At 45.1% G+C, this 22,178-nt stretch overlaps 1 protein-coding gene and 1 long non-coding RNA gene across 7 annotated transcripts in view; one reads left to right on the top strand and one right to left on the bottom strand.

The window, feature by feature from the left end:
* Iqsec3 (IQ motif and Sec7 domain ArfGEF 3) overlaps positions 1–18,368 on the bottom strand; it is a 103,728-nt gene extending 85,360 nt beyond the window's left edge. For all 5 annotated transcript variants that reach the window (XM_047550721.1, XM_047550723.1, XM_047550722.1 and 2 more), the window contains exon 1: positions 17,691–18,368. In XM_047550721.1, coding sequence (XP_047406677.1) covers positions 17,691–18,235 — 545 coding nt within the window. In that variant the 5' untranslated portion in view covers positions 18,236–18,368. The remainder of the gene's footprint in view (positions 1–17,690) is intronic.
* Positions 18,204–20,557, top strand: LOC124983440 (uncharacterized). 2 transcript variants are annotated; one of them, XR_007108437.1, is made up of 4 exons: positions 18,204–18,595; positions 19,719–19,846; positions 19,948–20,045; positions 20,148–20,557. It is a non-coding gene; the product is annotated as an uncharacterized LOC124983440 (long non-coding RNA). The 2 variants fall into 2 exon arrangements; XR_007108438.1 differs by having other exon boundaries at positions 19,948–20,057.
* The last annotated feature ends 1,621 nt before the right edge of the window (positions 20,558–22,178 follow it).

Genomic DNA, 22,178 nt, shown 5'->3' with positions numbered 1-22,178 from the left:
AGAGCAAGTCTTGATGAATAATGATTGTATTTGTGCAGACTTTCTGGTTTACAAGACACTTTTGAATGCCCCAAGAAGAATCTTGTGTTTAATGGTGTATCCATAATAATATAATTAATAACATATCTATTAGTTACTATCATTATTATTGTATTAATGCCATTTTAGTGATAGGAAACTAAGGCTAAGGGAGGTATGATGACCTCCATTCCCCTTTAACTGCTGCACTTGCCTCTGGGTCCCACACTCACTACACCTGCTCCCTTAGCATCGGCAGAGGAGGTGGTCTCTGAGTTGTGGATGCAGGAGTCTTGCTTTCACAGCACACTCACGTTCTTAAAATTAGACAGAAATCAAACCTCATTCAGCCAACCCCATTCCATAGCTTCCATTAACCTGTGCTTATGGCATCCACCCAACTCACATACCCACAAAAACACCTGTTTGCTTCTGGTAAATCAGCTGAACTCTAACACTCAGCATACCTGTTCATTATTGGATGTGCAAAGATTCACACATACAAGCATACACACATGCCCCTTTGTGCCCAACACATCCACACGTACATTCCTTAACATACATACTTTATGTCAAGCACACATTCGGCATACTCATAAAAATGAACATAGGTCCTAAATGAACTCCCAGTCTTACACTCAATATAAACTCTCCAAACCTATGCATGCACAAGTCTGCCCACATACATGTGCATACATGTGCCTGCACACACACTCACCCTTGCATGCACAGATACATACACACATTTTTTTATATATATACAACAGTGTGTGTGTGCATATGTGCACACACACAGGGCTGAGGCCAAGGATGTTTCGTCCTCTATGTGAACACTTTTAATCATGTGGGCTCTGGAGGGATTTGATGCCCCATGCTGACCTAAAAACCATCCATCTTGCAGCTACATGTGCGTGGCATTCTGCCAGTCCTCTAGCCCAGTCCTGCCTTGCATGACAGAGATGAGTGGGCCAAGGGTCAAGTTCAGAGCTGAAACAACATGAACCACTGTTGTATGGGCATGGTGCCACCAGCCTTTTTGTCCCTGAATATTGGTATGTGTCCCAGACTACACTTTGCCTGGGGGAAGCACTTTCCACACCACAGGGGACTCCCCCTAGAGTAGGGAAAGCTATGTCAGGGTATAATAGGTTATTGCTTTCATGTGACTCCTGAGAATAGCACTTTAGCTACAGGACTTCGGGTGGGTCACCTTAACCTCTCTGAGCCTCAGTTACTCAGAACAGGAATAATGATACCATCCCATCAGGGTTGTGTCCATAAATGAGATAACAAATTTGCATAAATACCTAACACAATAGAAATTAAGTACATGGATATTTAAAGAAAGTTTGAATAAATGAGTGAATATGGGACGATTATGAATTTCTCTCTGGTGCTATCTCTGCTGAGCTAGTCTCCTTTTTCTGCCCTTCAAGCCCCTGAATGGTTTTCTGTAGCAGTGGATGACATCATTCCCCTGCTGGGGTCTCCACCCCCCTGACTTATCATGCATGAGCTTCCCACCCAGGAACTCCTCCAGAAAGCCCCTTCCAACCCCAACTCCTCTCCCCCTCTCTTGCTGTCTCCATTTCTTGTTCCCCTCTGGCCACCCTTTCCTTCTTGGATTCTTTGACACATGCTTTTCTTCCAGCCCAGAGCCCTTTCATGGAATGCTTTCCTCATGGAAAAGGATGCTTATTCTAATTCAAACCCAGGCAGTGTGGTTTTGGCAGTCAGTGCTCTTAGCCTTTGTTCTCCACTGCCTGTTTTATTTAATCTCTCTGCACCAGTGTCATCTCCTAAGTGAGGTCCTACCTATCAAAACAACCCTCCTGGACTGGGGTGTTGCTGGCCTAGCATGAGTGAGGACCTGGGTTCCATCCTTAACACTGCCTAAACAATGACAACAATTTTAAAAAACCCTCCTTTGGGTCATCCCCTTCCTTTTCTTTCAATCCTTGTGAATATAGATTACATATGTGCAAATTTATTTGTTTAGTGTCTGTCTTCTCTTGAATCAGAGCTCTATGATAGCAGGGTCTTTGTCTGATTTGCTTACAGTGAATCCCCTGTGTGGACAGTAGTGCTGGAATGCAGTAGGTGCTCATAATACTTGCTAAATGAGTATGTGCATGACTTCTGCCCTTGAGGAGCCTAAATAAAAATTTCCATCCCGAAATAACAATAATACTCAGTTCCCTCTCTCTCCTCTCCTCCCTCCTGTACAGCAGTGCATCATATTTCAAAATTTCCCTTCAGCTCCAGCTAGTCTAATTGCATATAGCAGTGGTGTGAATGTCTGTGTATGCGTTGATAAAGGAATGTGTTCAGGCTGATCTATCCTAATGGTTTTTAAGCAGGGAGCTGCATCTGAATCCCCTGAGAGCTTCATTTAAAGCACACTTCGTTGTCCTCTTCCCCGGCCCCCTGCTGAGTGACAGTCCCCAGGGCAGAGGCCAGGATAAGTGCATTTGGAAAAAACTCCCCTGGAAAATCTGGATGCACGCAACTGCAGTCATCTGCAGGAAGGCAAGGGAGAATAGAGGCCAAAAGCACCAACTGCTAGATCCATACAGCCTGAATTCGAATGGGACAAGTGACTTCAAATGTAGTATAGAGCTTAGCTAATAAAGTTTTTTAGGACATATTGAGAAAAAACTTTGTGAAACACTTAACACAGTGCCTAGCCCATTATAAGCACATAGTTGTATTTCCCCTGTACTTAAAGTAATTAAATGATTCACTTCATATGGGAGTCTTTCTAGATTTCCCTGCAGGGCTCAGAATAGAGTCTTTCCTGTGGTGGAAGGGTCAATACATGGTGTTGGCTGATGTACTGCAGAAGCAAATGTGTTCTTCTTTCTTCCATCTTAGAGAATAATCCTTCATCTTGAACCACTTTCCACTACAGTTATTACCTCATTTACAACCCCCATTCATAGTAAAACTCATCAGAGTTTTCTATACCTACTTTCTACAATTCCTCTCAATACTGCGATTTCTTATACTTTTAAACTTTTTTATTGTTTCTTTTTGGTTAGACATACAACAGGATTTGTTTTGACATAATTTAAAAAGCGTGAAATATAAATATCATTAGTTTCAAGTATTTCCCCTTCCTGCTTTCCTTTCCCTTTCCTCTACTGATATTTCTGCTATTCACGTTTAGATTTTTTTTTCTTTTTTTGTTGGTGTCTTGTGGATATACATGGTGGTAAGATTCACTGTGGTATATTCATGTATGCACATAGGAAAGTTAGATTTGATTCATTCCTGTTCTTCCCTTATCCCATCTCTTCTCCCTCAGTCCTCTTCATCTGGTCCACCAGTCTTCCATCATTTTGATGGAGCTTCCCCATCCTTTCCCTTTCTCACTCCCTTTTTCTTTCTCTCTTTTTTCCCCCTCCTTATTTAGAGTAGCTTCCACATATCTGAGAAAACTTTTATACAAATTACTAAGGAAACTTTTGCTGATCTTCTACCTCCCAACTTTTTTTGCTACAGTAGTTTAAAACAAACACCAGAAATAATATAATTTCACCTGGAATGTATCTGTAACAAGTAAGAACTTTAAGAAGATATAATAACAGTATCATTCTCATACCTTCCTAACAGCAATTCTCTAATCTCAGTTAATGTCTTGTCTCTCTTCAAATTTCCCCAATTGCCTTGAAAAATGTCTTCTTCCAGTTGCTTCATTTGAATTAGGAGCTAATCAAGGTCCACACATTACATTTAATTGATTTGTCTCTTAATCTTCCTTCCCCTTCTCTCTTTAACCCATACTAATCAAGCTTCCACCCCAATGCTCTGACAAAATTCTGCTCTTCAAGTCTCCAATTGCCTGAATGTTGCTGAAGACAATGAACAATTCCTCTTGCTACTCCACATGTCAGCAGTGTTTGACTCTAAGGTTCACTGCTGCCTCCTGGAAACCCCTCTGCTCTCCAAGTTTTTCTTTTTGCCCTTTGGTCGTCCCTTTTCCGCCACCATCCCCATCTCCCAGCACTGGTGTGCTCCAGGACTCTGCCTCTGGTTCTCTTTAGTCTTTTTTTCTCACTCCTCTGTAGTGTTATGCAGTCTTAAAGATTAAAAACCAACCCAGATTTATATGCCCAGCCATCCCAAATACCATTTGACATCTCCACTTGAATGTCTAATGGGCATCTTGAACTTGACCTCCTAAATATCAACACCCAAGAGTTCCCCATCTCATTCTTCAGTGACTTTGGCTCAAACCTTGGACTCATCCTCATTTTCTGTCTTTCATACACACATTAATCCCTCAGGAAGTACAGTTGTCTGGATGGCTTATCACTACTTCCACTGCTACTATCCTGGTCTGAGCTACTAACCATTTCCTACCTGGATTTTGTGCCAACCTTCTGCCTGAACCCCCGCCCTCTCTTTTCTTTCTTTCTTCAGTCTATTCTCAATCCAATGTTCAAAGTTCCTTTTAAGCATCTTCTGCTCAAAATTATCCAATGGTTCCCTGTATTTCTCAAGGTAGAAGTCAAACATTTCACAGTGGATTCCAATGCCCTTAACAAGAAACATTGGCCTCATTGGCAGGAAAATTCTTCATTATGTGAACTGTCCTGTGCTCTATAGAAAGTTTGACATGGCCCTTGTCACTAAATGCTAGTAGAGCAACTCTGCCTCCACCAAGTCCATCAGCCATTGTGACGTCTAAAATGTCCCCACATTTCCATACACAGTCTGGTGGATTTGGAAATCCTAGTTGAGAATGTCTCACAAGATCTGCTCCACTCCTGCACCCTTTCCTCTTCCCTACACCCCATATCAGTCTCGGCTTTCACCTAAGGTTACTCTCTCTGCACTCCTGGGAACTGGAACGACCAAACTAGTTCCCACTTTGGCCTTCGTGCTGGCTGTTCCCTCTGCCAGGAGGTTTCTCCCCAGACATGGAAAAACTCCCTTCTTCTCCAGACCTTTGCTCTAGTATTAATCTTCCCAGTGTGGCCTTTCCAGGGTATCCTGTTTGAAATCACAAATTCCTATACTCCCAGGCCCCCTTTTCTGCTCCAGAGCATTTATCCCATCAGATGCATTATAAATTCTCATTATTTTGTTTATGTTTTGGTCCACAAACTTCTTGAAAGGATTCAGGAGATTTTAGTTCACTGCTGTACCCCAGTGCCTGGAGATGTAACCGGCACAGTAGAAACTCAATAAATATTTATTAAGTGAATGAAAGAATGCATACGCCATAAAAAAAAAAATATATATATATATATATATATATATATATATATATAAGCAGAGAAGAAAACTACCTTTTGCAAGAGCATCATCTTATTTCTCAGATCAATTCAGGAAGACTCCCTGAAGGAGGTGGGGTTTTAGGATTTGCTTTCAGCTTGTTGTGAACAAGATTATAACACCTTGAGGGCTTCCCTAACCTGAAGCCTGCGGACCACAAAGGGAGCTCCAGGAAACAAAAGCACGGTCAGATTTTGTTCAGTATCTGAATCTCATTTCTACTGCAATTTACCCATGTCTACAGCATTTCAGCAACTGGAGGGACAATCTCCAAAGGAGCCCCTCAATATCTGCCTATCCCCCAAGCCCTTGACTCTCAGAAAAGCCCACCATGAATGGTTACACATAGGCAGGATAACCAGAGCTTGCCTTCCAAAACTCCCAGCAGGAGGAACATAGATTCACAACCATGCAATGGAATACTTTGCAGCTATTAAAAGAATGAGGCAGCTCTTTTTATACTGAATATGGAGGGATCATTACATTATTACGGGGGAGGGAATTCAAGTGCAGAACAGCAGATAGTATACTACCATTTGTGTAAACACACACACACACACACACACACACACACAAGTTGCTTGACTGTGCATCAAAAACCCCTGGAAAGAAATATAAAAAATTGCTAACAGTGCTTGCTGGAGCGCTTAGATAACAGGATTAGACGAGACACTTTTCATTGTAAAGTCCTGCATCTTTTAAATCTATGTTCATACGTTATCTATTTGAAAAGAGTGAATCCAATTTGAAAAAAGAACACAATCAGATTGGGGAAATGCAAAACAACAGGGCTGTGTGAAAAGTCCCAGCAAATGGCAACTGACATCACATTGGATAGGTATTGGATAGGTCCCCTGTGACCCGGGCTGAGAAAGCCAGCGGTTCCCAGTCAGCAAGGCAAGCTAGGCAGGGCCCAGAACCTACAGGATGGAGCTGGGGCTGAGGCAGTGCTTCCCTGTCCCTGTCCAGGCTGATCTGGTCATTCCCCTTGGGCTACCGACTTGCTGGTGGCACTGCGCTCTGAGAGAGCTGTCACTGAGGTGAGGAAGAAGCACCCACCAAGCAATATGGAGCAGGAAGTGCTGGACTGGGTGTGCTCATCTGAGTGAAGATGGCAAGGGCAGGAAGGTGGGCAGGAGGGGAAGGGAGGGAAGGATGACTATTCAGATATTTGAAGGGCTGTCAAACCTAAAAGGGAGTCCTGTTCTGAGCCCTATGGAGTGGGGAACAAGAACTCTATCTTCAAAAGGTACTTTGAGGCTGGAGGTGTGACTCAACGGTAGAGAGTGATTGCCTAGATGCCTGAGGCTCTGGGGGCTCCAACCTCTTCAGTACCATTAAAAAAAAAAAACAAAAAAAAAACCAATCTCCTTTCTGGCGAGTCCTTGCCATTGAAAGAGTTCCCAAATCACAGCAAGTACCTTACTTTTAACACTCACTATGCACATGACTTGCTTGATGCTTCATTGGCGTTCCTTCTGAAAGTTAACAGCCATCTCACAAGGTGGGTTCTATTCCTGGATCCCATTTTACAGACGAGAAAACCGAAGCTATCCCTGCTCAAGATCACAGAATTAGTTAAGATTCCAACCCACTGCCACACTTCCTGATCCATCACAGGCGGGGCCAAAGATCCTTTGGAATCCTACAACTGCGAGTCTACAAAACATAACAATGACAAAAGGGCTGCAATTGTATAGCAGAGAAGCTGTCTTGGGTACAAGAAGACCAGAAGAGGTGGGTGCTGAAAAGCTGAACTCGGTGATACTTTCCTCATCCCTGACTTCCTTGGCCTCTCCCACCTTAATTTCCCCTTTTTCTCCAAAGGGAAACCACTCACACCAGCGTGGGCTGAGGCCTAGGGAGGCCGGGCAAGAAGCGTGCCCAGTGTTCAGCCCCGAGCGCCAGGGCAGGCGGTGACGCGGCACTGACACCCGCTTATCTCCCCACAGGAGCCTGGGGTGGTGAGCGGAGGCGGCGCGCGGGGAGGGGACGCTCCCAGACGCCGTGGGCGGCCGGCGGCGCGTGCACTCCGGGCTGAGCAGGAGAGGGCCGCGGGGGTGGGGGAAGGTGACGAGACACATCCAGACGCTGGAGCCGCGCGGGGGGTTGGGCGGGATGCTGGGGCAGCGGGAGAGTGCGCGGCGCCGCGCCCGGAAAGCGGGCGGCGGCCGGAGCGCACAGGTGCTGCGCCTGGTAGGGGACGGCACTTCCCGAGCGCGTGACTCAGCAGCGGGGGCGCGCGGGGCGGCGGAGGCGCGCGGCTTTCCCGTGCCGGGGGTGCCCGCCCCCGTTCCCGCCCCCGCCAGGGATTGCCGAGCACCGAGCGGGGAGGGGGCGCGTGGGCCGGGAGATCCCATCCTGCTTGTCAGCAGCTTGCCAGCCGCCCACACACCGTGATCCTGACTCGGCTCTCCCTCCCCAGCCAGCAGCCCCCAGGAGCGCGGCCGGAGGAGGAAGGGCTTTCCCCAGGCTTGCCCAGAGACTGGGGCAAGCGAGGCTGCGGAGGGGACCAGCGGGAGCGAGGTCCCTGTCAGGTTGGGGAAGGAAGGAAACAGGTTAGATCCCGAGCGCTCTCCTCCTGCTGCTGCTGGGTTTTACGCTTTAATGACCAGAGGGAGTCCAGTGGAAATTTCCGGGGTACTTGAGAGCTGGAATCCTCTGCAGAATTCACCTCATCCTGCTGAAGGGCGCACGGGGGTCTACCACAGTTTTTTTCTGAAAGGGAGAGCTAAGTCAGAGTCTCCTTCAGTCTCCTATCCTGGGCTTCCTTCCTATGGTTTTTGTCATGTAGAAGGCATTTTTCACTTGAGAACCAGGCCTTTACCGCTGCGTCAACCCCCAAAATCTGTGCTTTACCACAGACTTAGCGGTAGAGGGACAAGGAAAAGGAAAATGATTGTCCCCCTTGCGCAGAGGAGAGGTTTACTTGGGGGTCCATCGGGGAGGGCGAAAGCATGAGAACCAGTCTTGGCTTCTGGGTCAAAGTCCAGCTGCTTGAAAAGACAGCCTCTACTTGCTCTGGAAATCCGTTTGGTCTTCCCTGATGGGCTTTAGTAAGAAGCATCCAGAATGTCAAAGGTGCACAAAGTGCCAGTTTGGAAGCATCCAGGGCCTCTGTAAATATGAGGCTATGCACAGGAAATACTGAAACTAGGCCCGAGCAAGAAATTCCCCACCGCTTTTCAGATTTTTTGTTTCTGTTGTTTTAAAACTAATCATTATGTTAAATTGACACATTGAATGAAAATTGTGGTAGATTGGAAAATCATTCATCAAGGAAAAAAATTGTGGAATTCCCTTGCCTCTCTGCCTGAGATAAGAGAGTGCATTCCTGATTGAAGGTAGGTAGAATGCTGATTTGACCTGGTATGTCCAAAGCCTTGTGACATCATTGGCAGCAGGCCCTGGCCATAGAAAACCACTTTGCAGATTTTTGTGCTTCGTGCTGCAGTGTACCTGAGCTTCCAAACACTACGCCTCCATAGAGAATCCAAGACCACACCAGCTGCAACCGCCCATCCTCCTAGGTAGCCTTCTGCCTAGGGGCTCATTCCTCTGGAACCTGGTCTGGGGGTTCCAGACAGAGTGGGGGTACTGGTAGCAGGATGGGTGTGGACAATAGACTCACCCCATTTTATAGGGAGGAGACCCAGGAGGAACTGGCTAAGAGAGATGAAACATGTCATGCAGAGAAGGCACCTGGAGTCCTGACAGTGTGACCAGACTATGCGTCATTGGAGGACAGAAAGATAAAGCTACGCTGATCTTTGCTTGTAGGCCTACACAGCCTGTGGTATGGGGTGTGTTGTCATCCAACACCCCAGCCCAAGTCAGCAACATGTACGCCATATCCTCTCAGTCACAAACATCCATACCATACACATACCCACTTGCCTCCCATCAAGATCCTGACATGTCCTGAACAAGGCTGGTACTGATAGAGAGGCCTGCACCCTGGGTGCTGGTTGTTTCTGTCTCCCAGGCTGAATCATCGTGACCAGAATCCACCTTGCTCTTTGTCTTCTGTCTCTGTCTGTCTCTGTCTCTCTCTCTGTCTCTCTGTCAGTGCTGAGGATTGATTTAGGGCTTTGCACGTGCTAGGCAAGTGCTCTACCAGTGACCCACAACCCAGCCCATTTCTTTCCTCCAGAAACAAGGCTGTAATTCGGGCCTCCTTTCCCTCCCATCCTCATAGACCCATTGTCCATTGCTTGTCCAACCTCTGACAGGCTGTGTTTGTGTGTGTTTGTGTGTGTGTGTGTGTGTGTGTGTGTGTGTGTGTGTTATTAAGATAAAACATTAGCTTTGTTCTTAATGCACTTTCTAGGCCAGGGGACTACTCAGAGACTGGGACAGGGGGAAAGGAGAACTCTCTTGCTCACGTGTAGGATTGAGGTGTATGTCATTAGCAGGGATGGGCAGTCCCCCCATCCACCATCCCCCTTATTTCCCTACCAACCTGAACAGCTGAACCTCCAAGTTCCACACATGAAAGGAGCTGTGCTGTTGAGCTCAAGTGCAACCTATTTCCTGGGGGAAGCTCCCTCTAGCAGAGCTCTTTCTCAACCCTGATACCATACCCTTCTCTCCCTCCACTCCATAATTCATGAGCCTGCCTGGGCCCCACACAATTATGAGTTTATTTATTCAATTAGTATTTATCAAGCACTTAGGTCTTGAGTTTGGCTCTCATCTCCCATTCTCTTCAGGCTTGTGGACACCAACCCCTACCACCTGCCAACCCTTCCTGCCAAAACTTCCTGTCCCATACCAAACCCCAAGAGAGTCATGGGACATTTTGGTATCCCAAACATTATGTAAAGACCCTAGAAAGAAGCAAAAGAGCACCATGATGCCTCTTTATTTTCTCCTTTTCTTGTGACTTTAGACATGAACAAAGTTCTTTGGAGAAGTATCCCTTGTACAGCCCAAATAACAACCAGTCAGTATGCAATGCCCTGTGTCACTTCCCCTTCCTTGCCAAGGCAATTCCAACTCTTTGCAAAATTTAGTGAAAATAAAGACACATTTAGAGGCTCAATAGTCTCCCTCATGAGCCCTTTAGCTCCTTATGAGCTTTCTGGCTTGGCCTGTAGTCAACCAGTGCTGCCATGTATCCTCCTCTCTCACCAAGCCTTGCCCTGGGAAATGCCCAAATACATGCTTTCATGCTGAAATGTGAAAAACTGATAGGGCTAAATGTTTTTTTTTTTTTTTTTTTCCTTCTGTCCTAGGAGAATTTGCATTTTATTCAAGGAGATAAACTTGAATTACTCAAAGCAATTTCTGACTGTGGAATTATTGGCACAGGTGAGAAATTCTGGAAGGCAGAGGAACCTCCTTGGGTCCCCTAAGTCCCAATTACTAGCTGTAAGTTTGGTCCTGCACACCCATCGAAGAGCCTTGACTAGCTCTTCTGGTCTGTCTTTATGTAAGGCCAAGAGAACTAGGTAAAGTGTTAAAATCTGAGTTCTAAACCTAATTCCTGCCACTAACAAGTTTAGAAGCACCAGTCACTGCCTTTGCAGGCCTTTCCCCCCTCTCTCTCTCATTTGCTGAATGAGAAGTTTGGATCAAGTGGCCTTAAGGATCCATCTAGGTCTGACATTTGCTTGACTCCCCAGAAGGGCCGGGGAACTCTGATCCAGCCCCTAAAGTTCTCAGTCTCTGCATCTGTGGCGTAGAGGGAATGTTCTGATGCCAGCACATGTCCTAGGACCTTGTCTGGGCAGGGACTTGGACAGGCTGTGTGCATGCCCTCTGTCCACAGCAGCCGGCCCGTGGGGGAGGATAGGTACCACTCAGCACATCATCTGTTACATAACCTTCCCAGATTAGATGTTGCAAGCAAAGAGCAACAGCTAAACAGCCCATCCCCCGTCTTACCCAGGCCCAATGCGCTCGCACAGGCAGGCACCCACAGGCACACATACACATATTCTTAATAGTTTTTGCATAGTGGTCTTATACCCACAATCATCATGGAGGGGAATTTTTGAAGCCCATTTTTTTCTTTTTTTTCCCTAGAATGCGTCTCATCTAAGAAAAGTCTTTAAGAGAACACTCTTACTCTTCAGGCCTGACCGAACAAAGTAGAATCCTCCAGCCCCCTCACTACAATTCAAAGCACCCACAGCACATCAGTCTTCTTTTCTCTGTTTCTCCCTGCTTTTCTCTCCACTTTCTGACCTCAAATGCTGCAAAAAGCAGCTCTACTTTTAATTCCTCAGAACGGAACAATTTGGAGAAAGGGATTCAGCTTTCCTTTTGTGGAAGTGGGAGATGCTTTCCGGGTTCAGATTCCATTCCCCTTACTCCTCGCTTTTGTCCTTGACAGGTCAGTATACCTTTTCCTAAGGGAGACTAGTTTCCCAATTTAGGAAACAGGGTAGGCGTCCCTCATATCACTATATGGCATTAGTAAAAACTCAGATATGTTTGGTGTTCTTAAGAGAAGAAGAAATAACCTTAAAATGCAACAGAAAATATTTTAGTTGGGCTTAAAAGAATCCTTTGCCAGCTATGAAGATGTGAGACCTCAGTATGGATCACTAAGGGGTGGTGGATTTGTCCTTCCTGGCTGCTTTTCAAGCTAAGCTCAGCATTCATGTCTCTGAATTAGTTTGGGTGCCCATTGTGCAGAGGCAGAAGAATAAATGAGAAAGGGGCACATGTGAAAAGGTGACCTGGTAGAATACTCTATTGCTGCTCTGCTGTCAGATGAGCCTCCTGTCTTTACTAGACCCTGCTTTATATATGTCAAACTACTGCCATGTATTGAGCACTTACTGTGTGCTCAGAACAATGCCAAAAAAGTGATATTATTTAAGTTTTAAAACAATCCTGTAAAGTAGATATTATTTTTCATTTTATGAGAAAAAACAGGCTCAAAGAAAGGAAATAATGAACAGCAGGTCTCACAGCAGGTAGATGATAAAACGAAATTCTTACCCAGGTAAGAACATTGCCCCAAAGCTAATGTTCTTGGCTACCTAGATCTTGAAAGTTCTGTGATTCTATGATTTCCAGAATTTCCTTTCAGTCAAAAAGTCCAGCTCCTCCCTCACCTTACTCCTGATTCCCTTTCTTTTGGTTAATGCTTTCATCACCTGAAATGAAGATGACCATCCCTTTCCTCCATGGAAACAAGAAACCGTTTGCCACTTCTGTGAGAACCTGCCCATCATGCTTTTCCAGAAGCAGAGGAAGAAGTTGCTGCAAAGGCCCAAAGTTTGGAAACCCTGCCAGATGGCCTCACACTTGGGCATCTGCCAGGTGCAAAATGAGAGTGTCCCCTATTAAACTGCTGCTACCCTGTGTCTGGAGCTGCCAAGAGTGTGTTTGAACCCTACTGGGAAAAAAATCTTTGGGCTCCCCAACAAGAACAGTTAGTCTAAAAATCTTTACATGGGATTTAAATTCAAGAGTTGAGCCCCTTTCCAGACCCTGGCCCAGCTGTTCTCAGCAGGACCAATTGCTATTCCTCTCTCTTGATTTTGGGCCAAGGGGAAAATGTGCCAGGATGCCTTCATAAGGCCCTGTGGGGTTGACTTGGGGGACTGGGAAGGGCCCAGGGGAGTCAAAGAAGAAAAATGGAGTGGAGAAAGGCACAGGGGTTTCCCAGGGGCAAATAAATGACCTGTTTTTCTAAAATTGTGTTCTTTTCAGATGAAGGGAAGGTAAGAACAGCAGTCCAGGCCCTTGGAAAGATAGAGGATAGCACATCTTTACAAGCATCCACTCTGCACCAGCTTCCAGGTATGAACAAAAAGAGAGACAATCCCTCCTCTCAATAAGCCTTCATCTTGGCCCCATTTTCCAACTTATTTGATAGGAGTCCTCTTCCTGGTGAGGATAGGAGAAGACAAAAAGGATTGGTGAGGCTTGACCGAATGATGCTTCCTCAGGCCTTCTAGACACAAGATAGATTCCCTGTGTGCTGAGACTTTCCTGGTCAGGAAGGTACTAGAGGAGGGGAACTGTACCATCAGAGGACGGAATGATATCTACATGCAATGCAGGTATCTCTGGGAATTGAATCATCTGGGCTGTTTCCTTTCTAGTTCTCCTTGGCTTTTACTGTTCCCTAACATGAACCCTTAACTCCAACCAAGAAAACCTCTGTCTCTGAACTTGAGACATTTTTACCCTGTGCTATTCTGATAGAGGGTAGCTTCAGATCACTGAAATATGCTTATACTTTTTAAATGTTTCCAGATATGTGTCTCATGTGGGTTCAGCAAGGACCACTTGCTTCTTTCCTATATTTCTACAGCACAGAGTGCAGGGTTTTGAATAGAACGGTCGCTTGATACATTTACTTGGCTGACTGATAGACCTTCACACTTTTTTAATAGCTTCCAGGGTGGACCAGACAGGAGCTGCCATATTCAAGCAAACAAACCTAACTCAATAATAGCAGAAACAGCTGCTGTAAGTGTCTTAGACAACTCAGGCTAAAAACCACATCTAGCTAGAAGCTAGAGATCTTCTAGCCATCCCCAGCCTCCAGCCAGCCTTAGACCAAGGAGCTCCAAAGATGACTCAAGATTTATTTCATGCAGGGATGGGGGTGTATCTCAGTGATAGAGCACTTTCCTAGCTTGCACAGGCCCCAGGTGACATTCCCAGCATCAAAAAAAATTATTTCATGATTAAAGAATAAATGCAGAGAGGAAAGAGACTACTCTGTAGCTTAAGTGAAAGTGACGGATAGAAAGAAGCAAAGGAGAGGGAAAGCATTCAAGGGAAAGGGAAGAAAGAGGGAAAGAATAAGGAGAAAAAACAGAAGAGAGGGAAAAGAGGAAAGGAGATGAAGAGTATAAAAGGAAGACAAAGGAGGAAGAAAGAGAGAAGACAGGAACTACTAAGCCATTCAGACTTTGCAGCCACATTGAGATAGGGAGCTTGGAGTAAAAGATGAATTTGAAGTATAATACAAGAATCTTACCTAACTTCCAGTAATCATCTGCTTATGGGTGTGTAGACACAGGCAAGCACTAGTATCCACACTCTAAATGCATGACTGAGTAGGTGGGCAAATGTGCCCAGAGAAGCTGTGGTCACACTGAAGCCAGCAACTTTAGATAGGGTCATGTGCTTCCATGGCAAGGGGACTTTGCCAGGTCAGGCTAAGACCTGGCTCCAGCCAGGAAAGGGATAATAATCAATTCCATAGATGCTGTGAGCCTTGATTGAAAAAATAAAGAGGAGGAAGCTATGTTTGCTGCTTTCATTAAGAAGCATAAGCAGTGGGGGCCAGAGCTTAGCAAGAGTCGAGAAGCATTCAGAGAAAGAATTTTAACCCCCTGAGGGTTTTTCTTCCACAATATTTCTGTGCTGACCCACCTCCACATCATCTCTTCCTTAGCCTGACCTCCAAGGCCACCTCCTTTGTATGTCCCTCAGATAAAGGAGGGAGAGAAGCCAGGTCACACGGTAATGCAGATCAGGTGGCAATTAAATGATCCATTATTTTGTAGTCCCAGGTTTTCCAGAGCTCTTGTCTCTCCTGAAATTGTTCAGGAAGAGGAGTTAAGGGAATAAGATACAAACTGTGTGGTGAAACAATACATCTAACACAGAAACCCTCATCCTCTCTTCAGTCACCTTAGTGGGGACACATTCTTGCTATATAATGAGGCAGAGAGGAATGAGAAAATATTTATGGCAGAATATGATCCAAAGCCCTCTCTATGATCTCTTTCTCCTGCTACAGCATGCTTGTAGAGAACTGATTCATCAGGGAGCTCCCTGGAGAAATAACCGCCAGAAGGCTTCTGGTTCTGCTCTTCTTCCTACCTTACCCTATCCATGGAGATATCTCCCTACCTACTGGCTCCATCTAGCCCTGCACTCTAGAGAGGTGTGTGTGGAGGACAAACATCCAGAATGGGGACCATGGGTAGAGAACAGGTTGAGGCTAAACACATAGTCAGCAATGGTGATTCCTTCCCAAGTTTCAATGGGAAACTTGGGTTGATGTTAGGCAAAATGATGGGGAAAGAAACAGGTGGTCCAAAAGTTATCCCACCAGCAAAGATGTGAATGCTTCCATCTAGGGGAAGAGAGTTGCAGGGAAGAGGTGATGCAGGTATGTCCCTACTCTCTTTGTCTTTGGGTATCCAGGCCTCAGGAGCAGGGGGAACACTTGAGGCTCTGGAGAAAGTAAGGAGCTACTGGCATTATTAACCTCTTAGTGTCTGGCACTATCTAAGTGAAAGATTTCCAACAACTTCCACTCTCCTCCATCATGCTAATTTTTTCTTATTTTTGTTCTGCTCTCTTTAGAGAAGCAAAAGCAGGGCAGGGGAGAAGGATAGATAAGGATATCACATGGTATTGACATGTGAGGCTGGATAAGAATCCAGGTGAATTCTAAGTCCCTGGATTCCAAGCAGGAGCATCTGGACGTAAGGTGTAAGCTCTCTGAACCACTGTGAGGGCCCCAGAAAAGTCTTTATGCAAGAAAAAGATATTTCATCATGCAAGAAAAAGATATGTCATCAATGCTTCTTGCTCACACAGTCCCCTGAAGAGATGAAAAGAAAGGGGGGGTGTAATGGGAGAGAAGGGAGACCCCAAATGTCATGAAGAGAGAAATCAGATGAAGAATCACAATTATCAGGAAGCTTGGTGCCTCCAAGGAGATGGAATGGAATGGAATAGTTCATTTCCCTGTATTTGGGGAAAAATCCACATAATATTTCAGGAAAATTTTGCCTTTTGCTGAGCCATGGGAATTGAGGAAAAACTGACTTTCTGCTTTTTATGTCAGATAAGAAAGAAAAGCCGTAAAACTGAGAGGACAAGTGGGACATTGAGGGGATTGAAAAAGAAAGTTGTTATTTTCTTGAGGCTTAAATCAAATATTTCAGATCTGCCAAGCCAAATCATTCTAGATCTTTACCCCTTAGATCCCATGATTCTGATCAAACATACCTTCTGAACTAACATGTCCTCACCCACCTCCTCTAGCTTTGCAGCAGACGGGGGGATGCTGGGGAGAAAAATGAGTTTTTAAGGAATACAGTGAATTTTCACAAGTATCCTCCAGACATAAAGCACACTTGAGACTGAATGAGGCTAAGATTCCTAGCCCTCCTTCTACCTCCCCCCACCCCATTCCTTCCATTCCTTTAGTATAATCATCATCAGAGCCAGGTGCTGACCAGGTAATGATTTCCCCAGGGCTGTTCATGCAGTTCTTTCATCACCTGTTTAATCAGAGAGGGGGAACTGACATGATCACAGACTTCCTGATACAGAGGAGAAGATATTTTAGCTCCCCTTCATCTTTTCTTCCCACATTCCTAGTTCATGGATCTCATGAGTGAAAAAAGCTTGAGGTCCTTGAATCACTGGAGATGGTTAACATTTCTCTTGGTACCAATGTGAGATTCCAGTTATCAGCAAATAACTGGGGGAAATAAGGTTCATAATCACTAGTCATAACAGATTAAAAGATGCAGCATTACATCCAAATAACAACTCTTTGCCAGCTGTCTCCCTCATCATTGTTCCCCTTCCACAACTGCCAACCACTTTGCACAGATATCCTCCTTGAGTCAGAGGAAAAAGCTATAACCAGACTGAATCCTCAAGCTATAACAGAGTCCTCCATGGGCTTGATGAGTTGTTTCCTTGCACTCTTTTGGCTCTGCAGGGATTCAGAAGAAAGGTGGCCACTCAGACTAGAGCAGAGTAAGCTTCCCTAAATGAGCCACTCCTGGCTTTGACTCCCACTGCATCAGTTAAAGAGCCATCTCACTCCTCTGGGAAATGCTTTCTCCCACCTTTTATCTTCCCCTGTCTCCAGATCCCCTGTCTTTTCACATCACTCCTGCCTTTCAGCTTTACCTCTACCTCCTGAATTCCTCTGTACTCCAATGATACACTATCTGACCCATCCCTTCAAAAGCTCTTTACAAACCTCTTGGTCAAGCCTTTTGTCTTTTTATATTTCACTCAGTTTAAATAATTTTTCTACTCGAACTCCCTTCCAATTTTTTTCCTAACTTAAATCCTTCAATGGTTCTCTTTTCTTCAGTTTAATCTTCATCAAAACATCCTCCCACTTTTGAACCCTTTAAACCCTGCCAGTTCCCAATATCCCAGTCACTTAAAATCCATTTCTTTGCTTCTTTGCCCCCAAAGATAGTCTCAATAACCTTTTTGCTCCAATATCCAGAAAACCTCAAACACTGATATCCTTCCCTTCTTTTCCCCCAAATCTCCTTGACACGCTTCTACCCCAAGGCATCTTCTCACTCCTTCACTTCACATTACCCTAGTCCTTTAGACTCTTGCGTGCATCCGATTTCTCCCTTGTCTCCTCACACCCACTTGCTTCTCCTCCCAACAGTCCCCATCTCTTCCCCACTCACTCGGGTCTCCTGCTCAGGACGCCCTTGCCGAGGGCGGCGGGGGATTTGTGCTGAAGGAGGGCTCCGGCGGCAGCGCAACAACTCGGGGGACGCTCCTTCTCCTTGTCAGCGACGGCCCCAAGTGTCACCGGGTGCTGGTGGGGTGATTGGGGTGAGTGAGCCCTACTGCTGGGGCCCGGCTGGGGCTGCACCAGTAGCTGTCCGTGGTGCTGAAGCTGTGGCTGCTCGGGCGCGGACTGTGGCGCGGTGGATGGGAGCTGTCCGTGGTCCTGGAGCGGCTCCTGGGCCGCGGTGGGAGCGGTGGCCGAGGGAGCCGGCAGCAGGGCTGATGATGGGGGGACGAGCCCAGGCGGAGGCTGTGCTTGCAGCAGCTGCTGGTGCTCCCACAGGCTGCGGTTCTCGGCGCTTAGCTCGTCCAAACGCCTCTCCAGCTCGTCGATGCGCTGGCGCTGGGTGTGGATGAGACTCTGCTGGTTCTGCACGATGGCCGTGAGTTCCTTGAGGTATAGCACGGCGCGTACCGGATTCTCCAGCAGGCTCTCCATGCCGCCCGCCGCCGCCTGCGCCCTGGCAGCGCCTCGGCAGGCGGCGGAGAGCGCGAGGGCGCGCAGGAGCCGAGCAGCCCCAGCGGTCGGCTCGCCTCCCTCTCAGGCGGGCCCGGCCTCCCTCCCCTGCCTGCTGCCGGTGCCGCGTCACCGCCACACAGACATTCACACACGCACCAAGGGGCGGGACCGCGGCGCCAGGTCCCACCCACCCTCCCACATCTCGGCTTGTGAGGAGGCTCTGCTTCCCGCAGGGCAGAGAGGAGAGAAGAGAGGCGAGTGAGAGAATGTGCGTGTGACCCCAGGGGTCGGAGCAGGGGTGAGGAAACGGAACAAATGAAGGGGATAGAGATGGATGAGGTAAATACGACTGGCGAGGAAGAGAAAGCGAGCGAAACACAAGCAGCGGTACTGGGACAGTGCAGCTTGACCGGTAAAAGAAACAGTTAAGGAAATAGGAAGAGGAAGAGGCTGGGAGAACGAGGAAGCAGAAAAGAGAGGACAAGGGCATAGGTAGAAGAAATACACTAAAGGAGAGGAAGGCTTGGAACTCTAATGGGTCCCGAAATTCTTTTTCCTGTGTCCAGTCACCCCAGAGATTGGGGCCCCTTCTTAAAGACCTTGCGGGGAGAGGCCACGCTCACCTCTTTTGTACACCACAATCTATTCTTCTGGGAATTCCCTCGAACGCAGGATCATGGGACTTAAGGGTCCCCAGAAAAACATGTGGAAAAACATGTTTCATTCAGCTATGTAGAAACTACGGGCCAGAAAGTCGTGCTGGATTTTCTCTGGGAGTGAGACTTTCCAGCAGTTTTGACCAGTCTAATAGGAACACAAACTAAATAAAGTAGCCCCTCCCTGGCATGGGCTAATGCTTCCAGAAACTTATGAATAGATCATTCTGTTCGAATTTTAGGAAGTGCATGCTATTAGCAAACACTGGGGTAGGTGGTAGTAAGATAAGGATGGAATATCCGGCTTATGAATAAGTAGGTAAAACAGGTAATAATTAATTTTGACATATGGTGGTGGTGGTAAGTGGTTAAATAGAGATATGCCCAGGGTGCTGTAGGAGCCAACAATCTAGGGATCTGGTAGTTTTCTTGGAGGAAGTAATAGTTGAGGTGGGAAGGGCTTTCCAGGAAGGGAGGACAGCATGAGCAAAAACTCATAGAAATGAATCAGCATGGATCAAATCATTTATTCATTTCTACAATAATTGCATGTAAAACACCCACTAAGTGCAAAGGAATGTACTAGGATGTTTGCAGGCTACAGTTAGCCTAGGTCAGAGGTTATAGTTTCTACAATCAAGTATATCACAATCTAATACAATATGTATGGAGTGTACAGAGATAAGTAAAGTTTAAGATTTTTGCAAGAATTCTTCAAGTCAAGTGCTACAGGAGTTCAGAGGGGAGAGATTTCCTCTGACTATGGGGAATCTGATAAATACTGATGGAAGTGGTATTCAAACCAGGCCATGAGGACAGAAAGGATTTCAACAGGTTGGCAGAGCAGGGAAACAGAAGATGAGGAAGATATGCCAGGTAGCAGAAGAACACCAACGAATGAAAATAGACCCTTGGTTTCATCTAATTTGGCAGGGTAATGACTCTCTCCTCTTTTCTAGAAGTGGGATGAGGAGGAAGCAGGACTATGGGTGATTTTAGTGTATTTGATGTTCTGCTATTTCATTCTCCACACAGGTGGCCCATCAGATTCCCTGTCCAACTGGTGTTCCCCCAGGATAAGTATATTTATGGATATCACATACCCAGTGAACTGCATCAGCCAAGCCCACCTGGTGAATGATCTTGTGAGAAGGAATTTGTTCTCTGCAAATAAATTGGTTACTCTGCATTTATAATGAGTTTTTATTTTGCTTTTCTTCCATTTATTTTCCTAGCAAATATTGTTCTGTAAAGAATGAATGATTCAAGTGTATCCACAGCTGAGGCAACAGTTGGAGATCAGAGTACCCAAGAGGATATTCCGACTAAAGAATGAAGTTTGGAGATGGAACAAGGCACAAGAAACACTTTTCTTCTGACTTTTCTTTGCTTGCCTAGTTGATTGGTTGTCCAAGAATTGGGTGCTTGGAAAGACCATACTATTTTTATAAGTGGAGCATAATTATTGATGGGGCTTGTTTAAAATGCAGATAGCTGAGCCCCATATCAATTCTGCTGTATTGGAATCACTAGGAATGGGACCCAAATGTTTTTGTTTTTTAAAATTTTATCTTTTATTTTAAAAAATCAACTTTATTGAGGCATAATCTATACACACTAATATGCTTTCATTTTGAGCACACAGTTCAATGAATTTTGACAAATAATACACCCATGTAATCACTACTACAATAAAAATGCCATCGTTGCAAAAAATAATCTCTTTTGCAGTCAATTTCTCTCGCCCCAGTTAACCACTGACCTGCTTCCTGTCAATGCATATTAGTTTGCTGTAAAATTTAATATTAATGGAAATTATACAATAAGTACGTATATCTTTCCTCCCTCCCTCTTTCTCTCCCTTATTTTTCCTTTTCTTTTCTTTTTTTCTTTATTTTTCTTTTTCTTTTTTGGTACCAGGATTGAACCCAGGGGCAGTTAAACACTGAACTGCCTCCCAGCCATTTTTACATTTTATTTTGAGGCAGAGTTTCACTAATCTGCTTAGAGCTTCACTAAATTGCTGAGGCTGGCTTTGAACTTGCAATCCTTCTGCCTCAGCCTCCCCAGTCCCTGGGATTACAGGCACGTGCCACCACACCTGACTCGGTTGCCCATCCTTCCTTCCTTCCTTCTTTCCTTCCTTGTTGGGGATGGAACCCAGAGTCTCCTAGGCAAGCACTCTACCTCTGAGCTACACCCCCAGCCAGCGTGTCTTTCTTTTCGTTCAACATAATGTTTTTGAGGCTCATCCATTCTGTTACAAATATCACTAGTTTGTTCTTTTTATTTCTGAGTAAGTTTCACAGTACATATACCACAATTTCTTTATCTCTTCACCTGTTGATAAGAATTTTGATTGTTACCAATTTCTACTTCTGTTCTTTTTTAAATAAAGCTGCTATGATCATTAAAGGACAGGTCTTTGTGTGCATGCATGTTTTCATATATTTCACATATTTTTTGAAGAGTAAAAACCTAAAATTGCAATTGGTGGATTATATGAAAGTATATTTCTACTTTACTAAGAAACTGCCAAGTTGTTTTTCACAGTGGTTGTACTATTTTTTATTCTTACCAGCACTATACGACCTTCAGCTGCTCCTCATCCTTGCTAACTTTAGGTATTTTCCTCCTTTTTAAATCAGTTTGAGTGCATACATAGTTATATCAATTTCAATGTAGTTTTAATAAGTATTTTCCTGCTAACTAATCCTGCTGAGCATCTTCTTGTGTACTTAGCAGCTTACATATACCTCCTTTGTCAACTGTTTCTGTTGTATTGTTTATTTTCTTATTGAGTTGTAAGGATTCTTTATATATCCTGGAAAGCAGTCTTTGTCAGACATCTGTATTGTAAATGTTTTCTGTCAGTCAGTGGTTTGTTTTTTTATTAACATGTTTTGAGGAGCAAAGGCTTTAATTTTAATGAAACACTTTTTCTTCTAATTTTTTCTTTTATTGTTCATGTTTTTAGTGTCCTATCAAAAATTCTTGCCTATGTCAAAGTTATAAACATGTCCTTCTGTTTTCTTCTGGAAATTTTATAGCTTTTGTTTTTATGTTTAGGAATGTAATATAATTTTGGGGTAATTTTTCTGTTTGATATGAAGAATCAATGTTTGTTTCTTTCATAAATATTAGACAGACTAAAGTCTGAAAACGTCTCAGCCTATAAGTTTCTTGGTGGGAAGATTTTCACCTACAAATACCAATTCTTTATTGAGTATAAGCCTATTCAGATATTTCATTTCTTTGAGTATCTA

The sequence above is a fragment of the Sciurus carolinensis genome, chromosome 4 (assembly GCF_902686445.1).
Source record: "Sciurus carolinensis chromosome 4, mSciCar1.2, whole genome shotgun sequence".
Lineage (NCBI taxonomy): Eukaryota > Metazoa > Chordata > Mammalia > Rodentia > Sciuridae > Sciurus > Sciurus carolinensis.
This window is presented reverse-complemented; position numbering and strand designations above follow the sequence as displayed.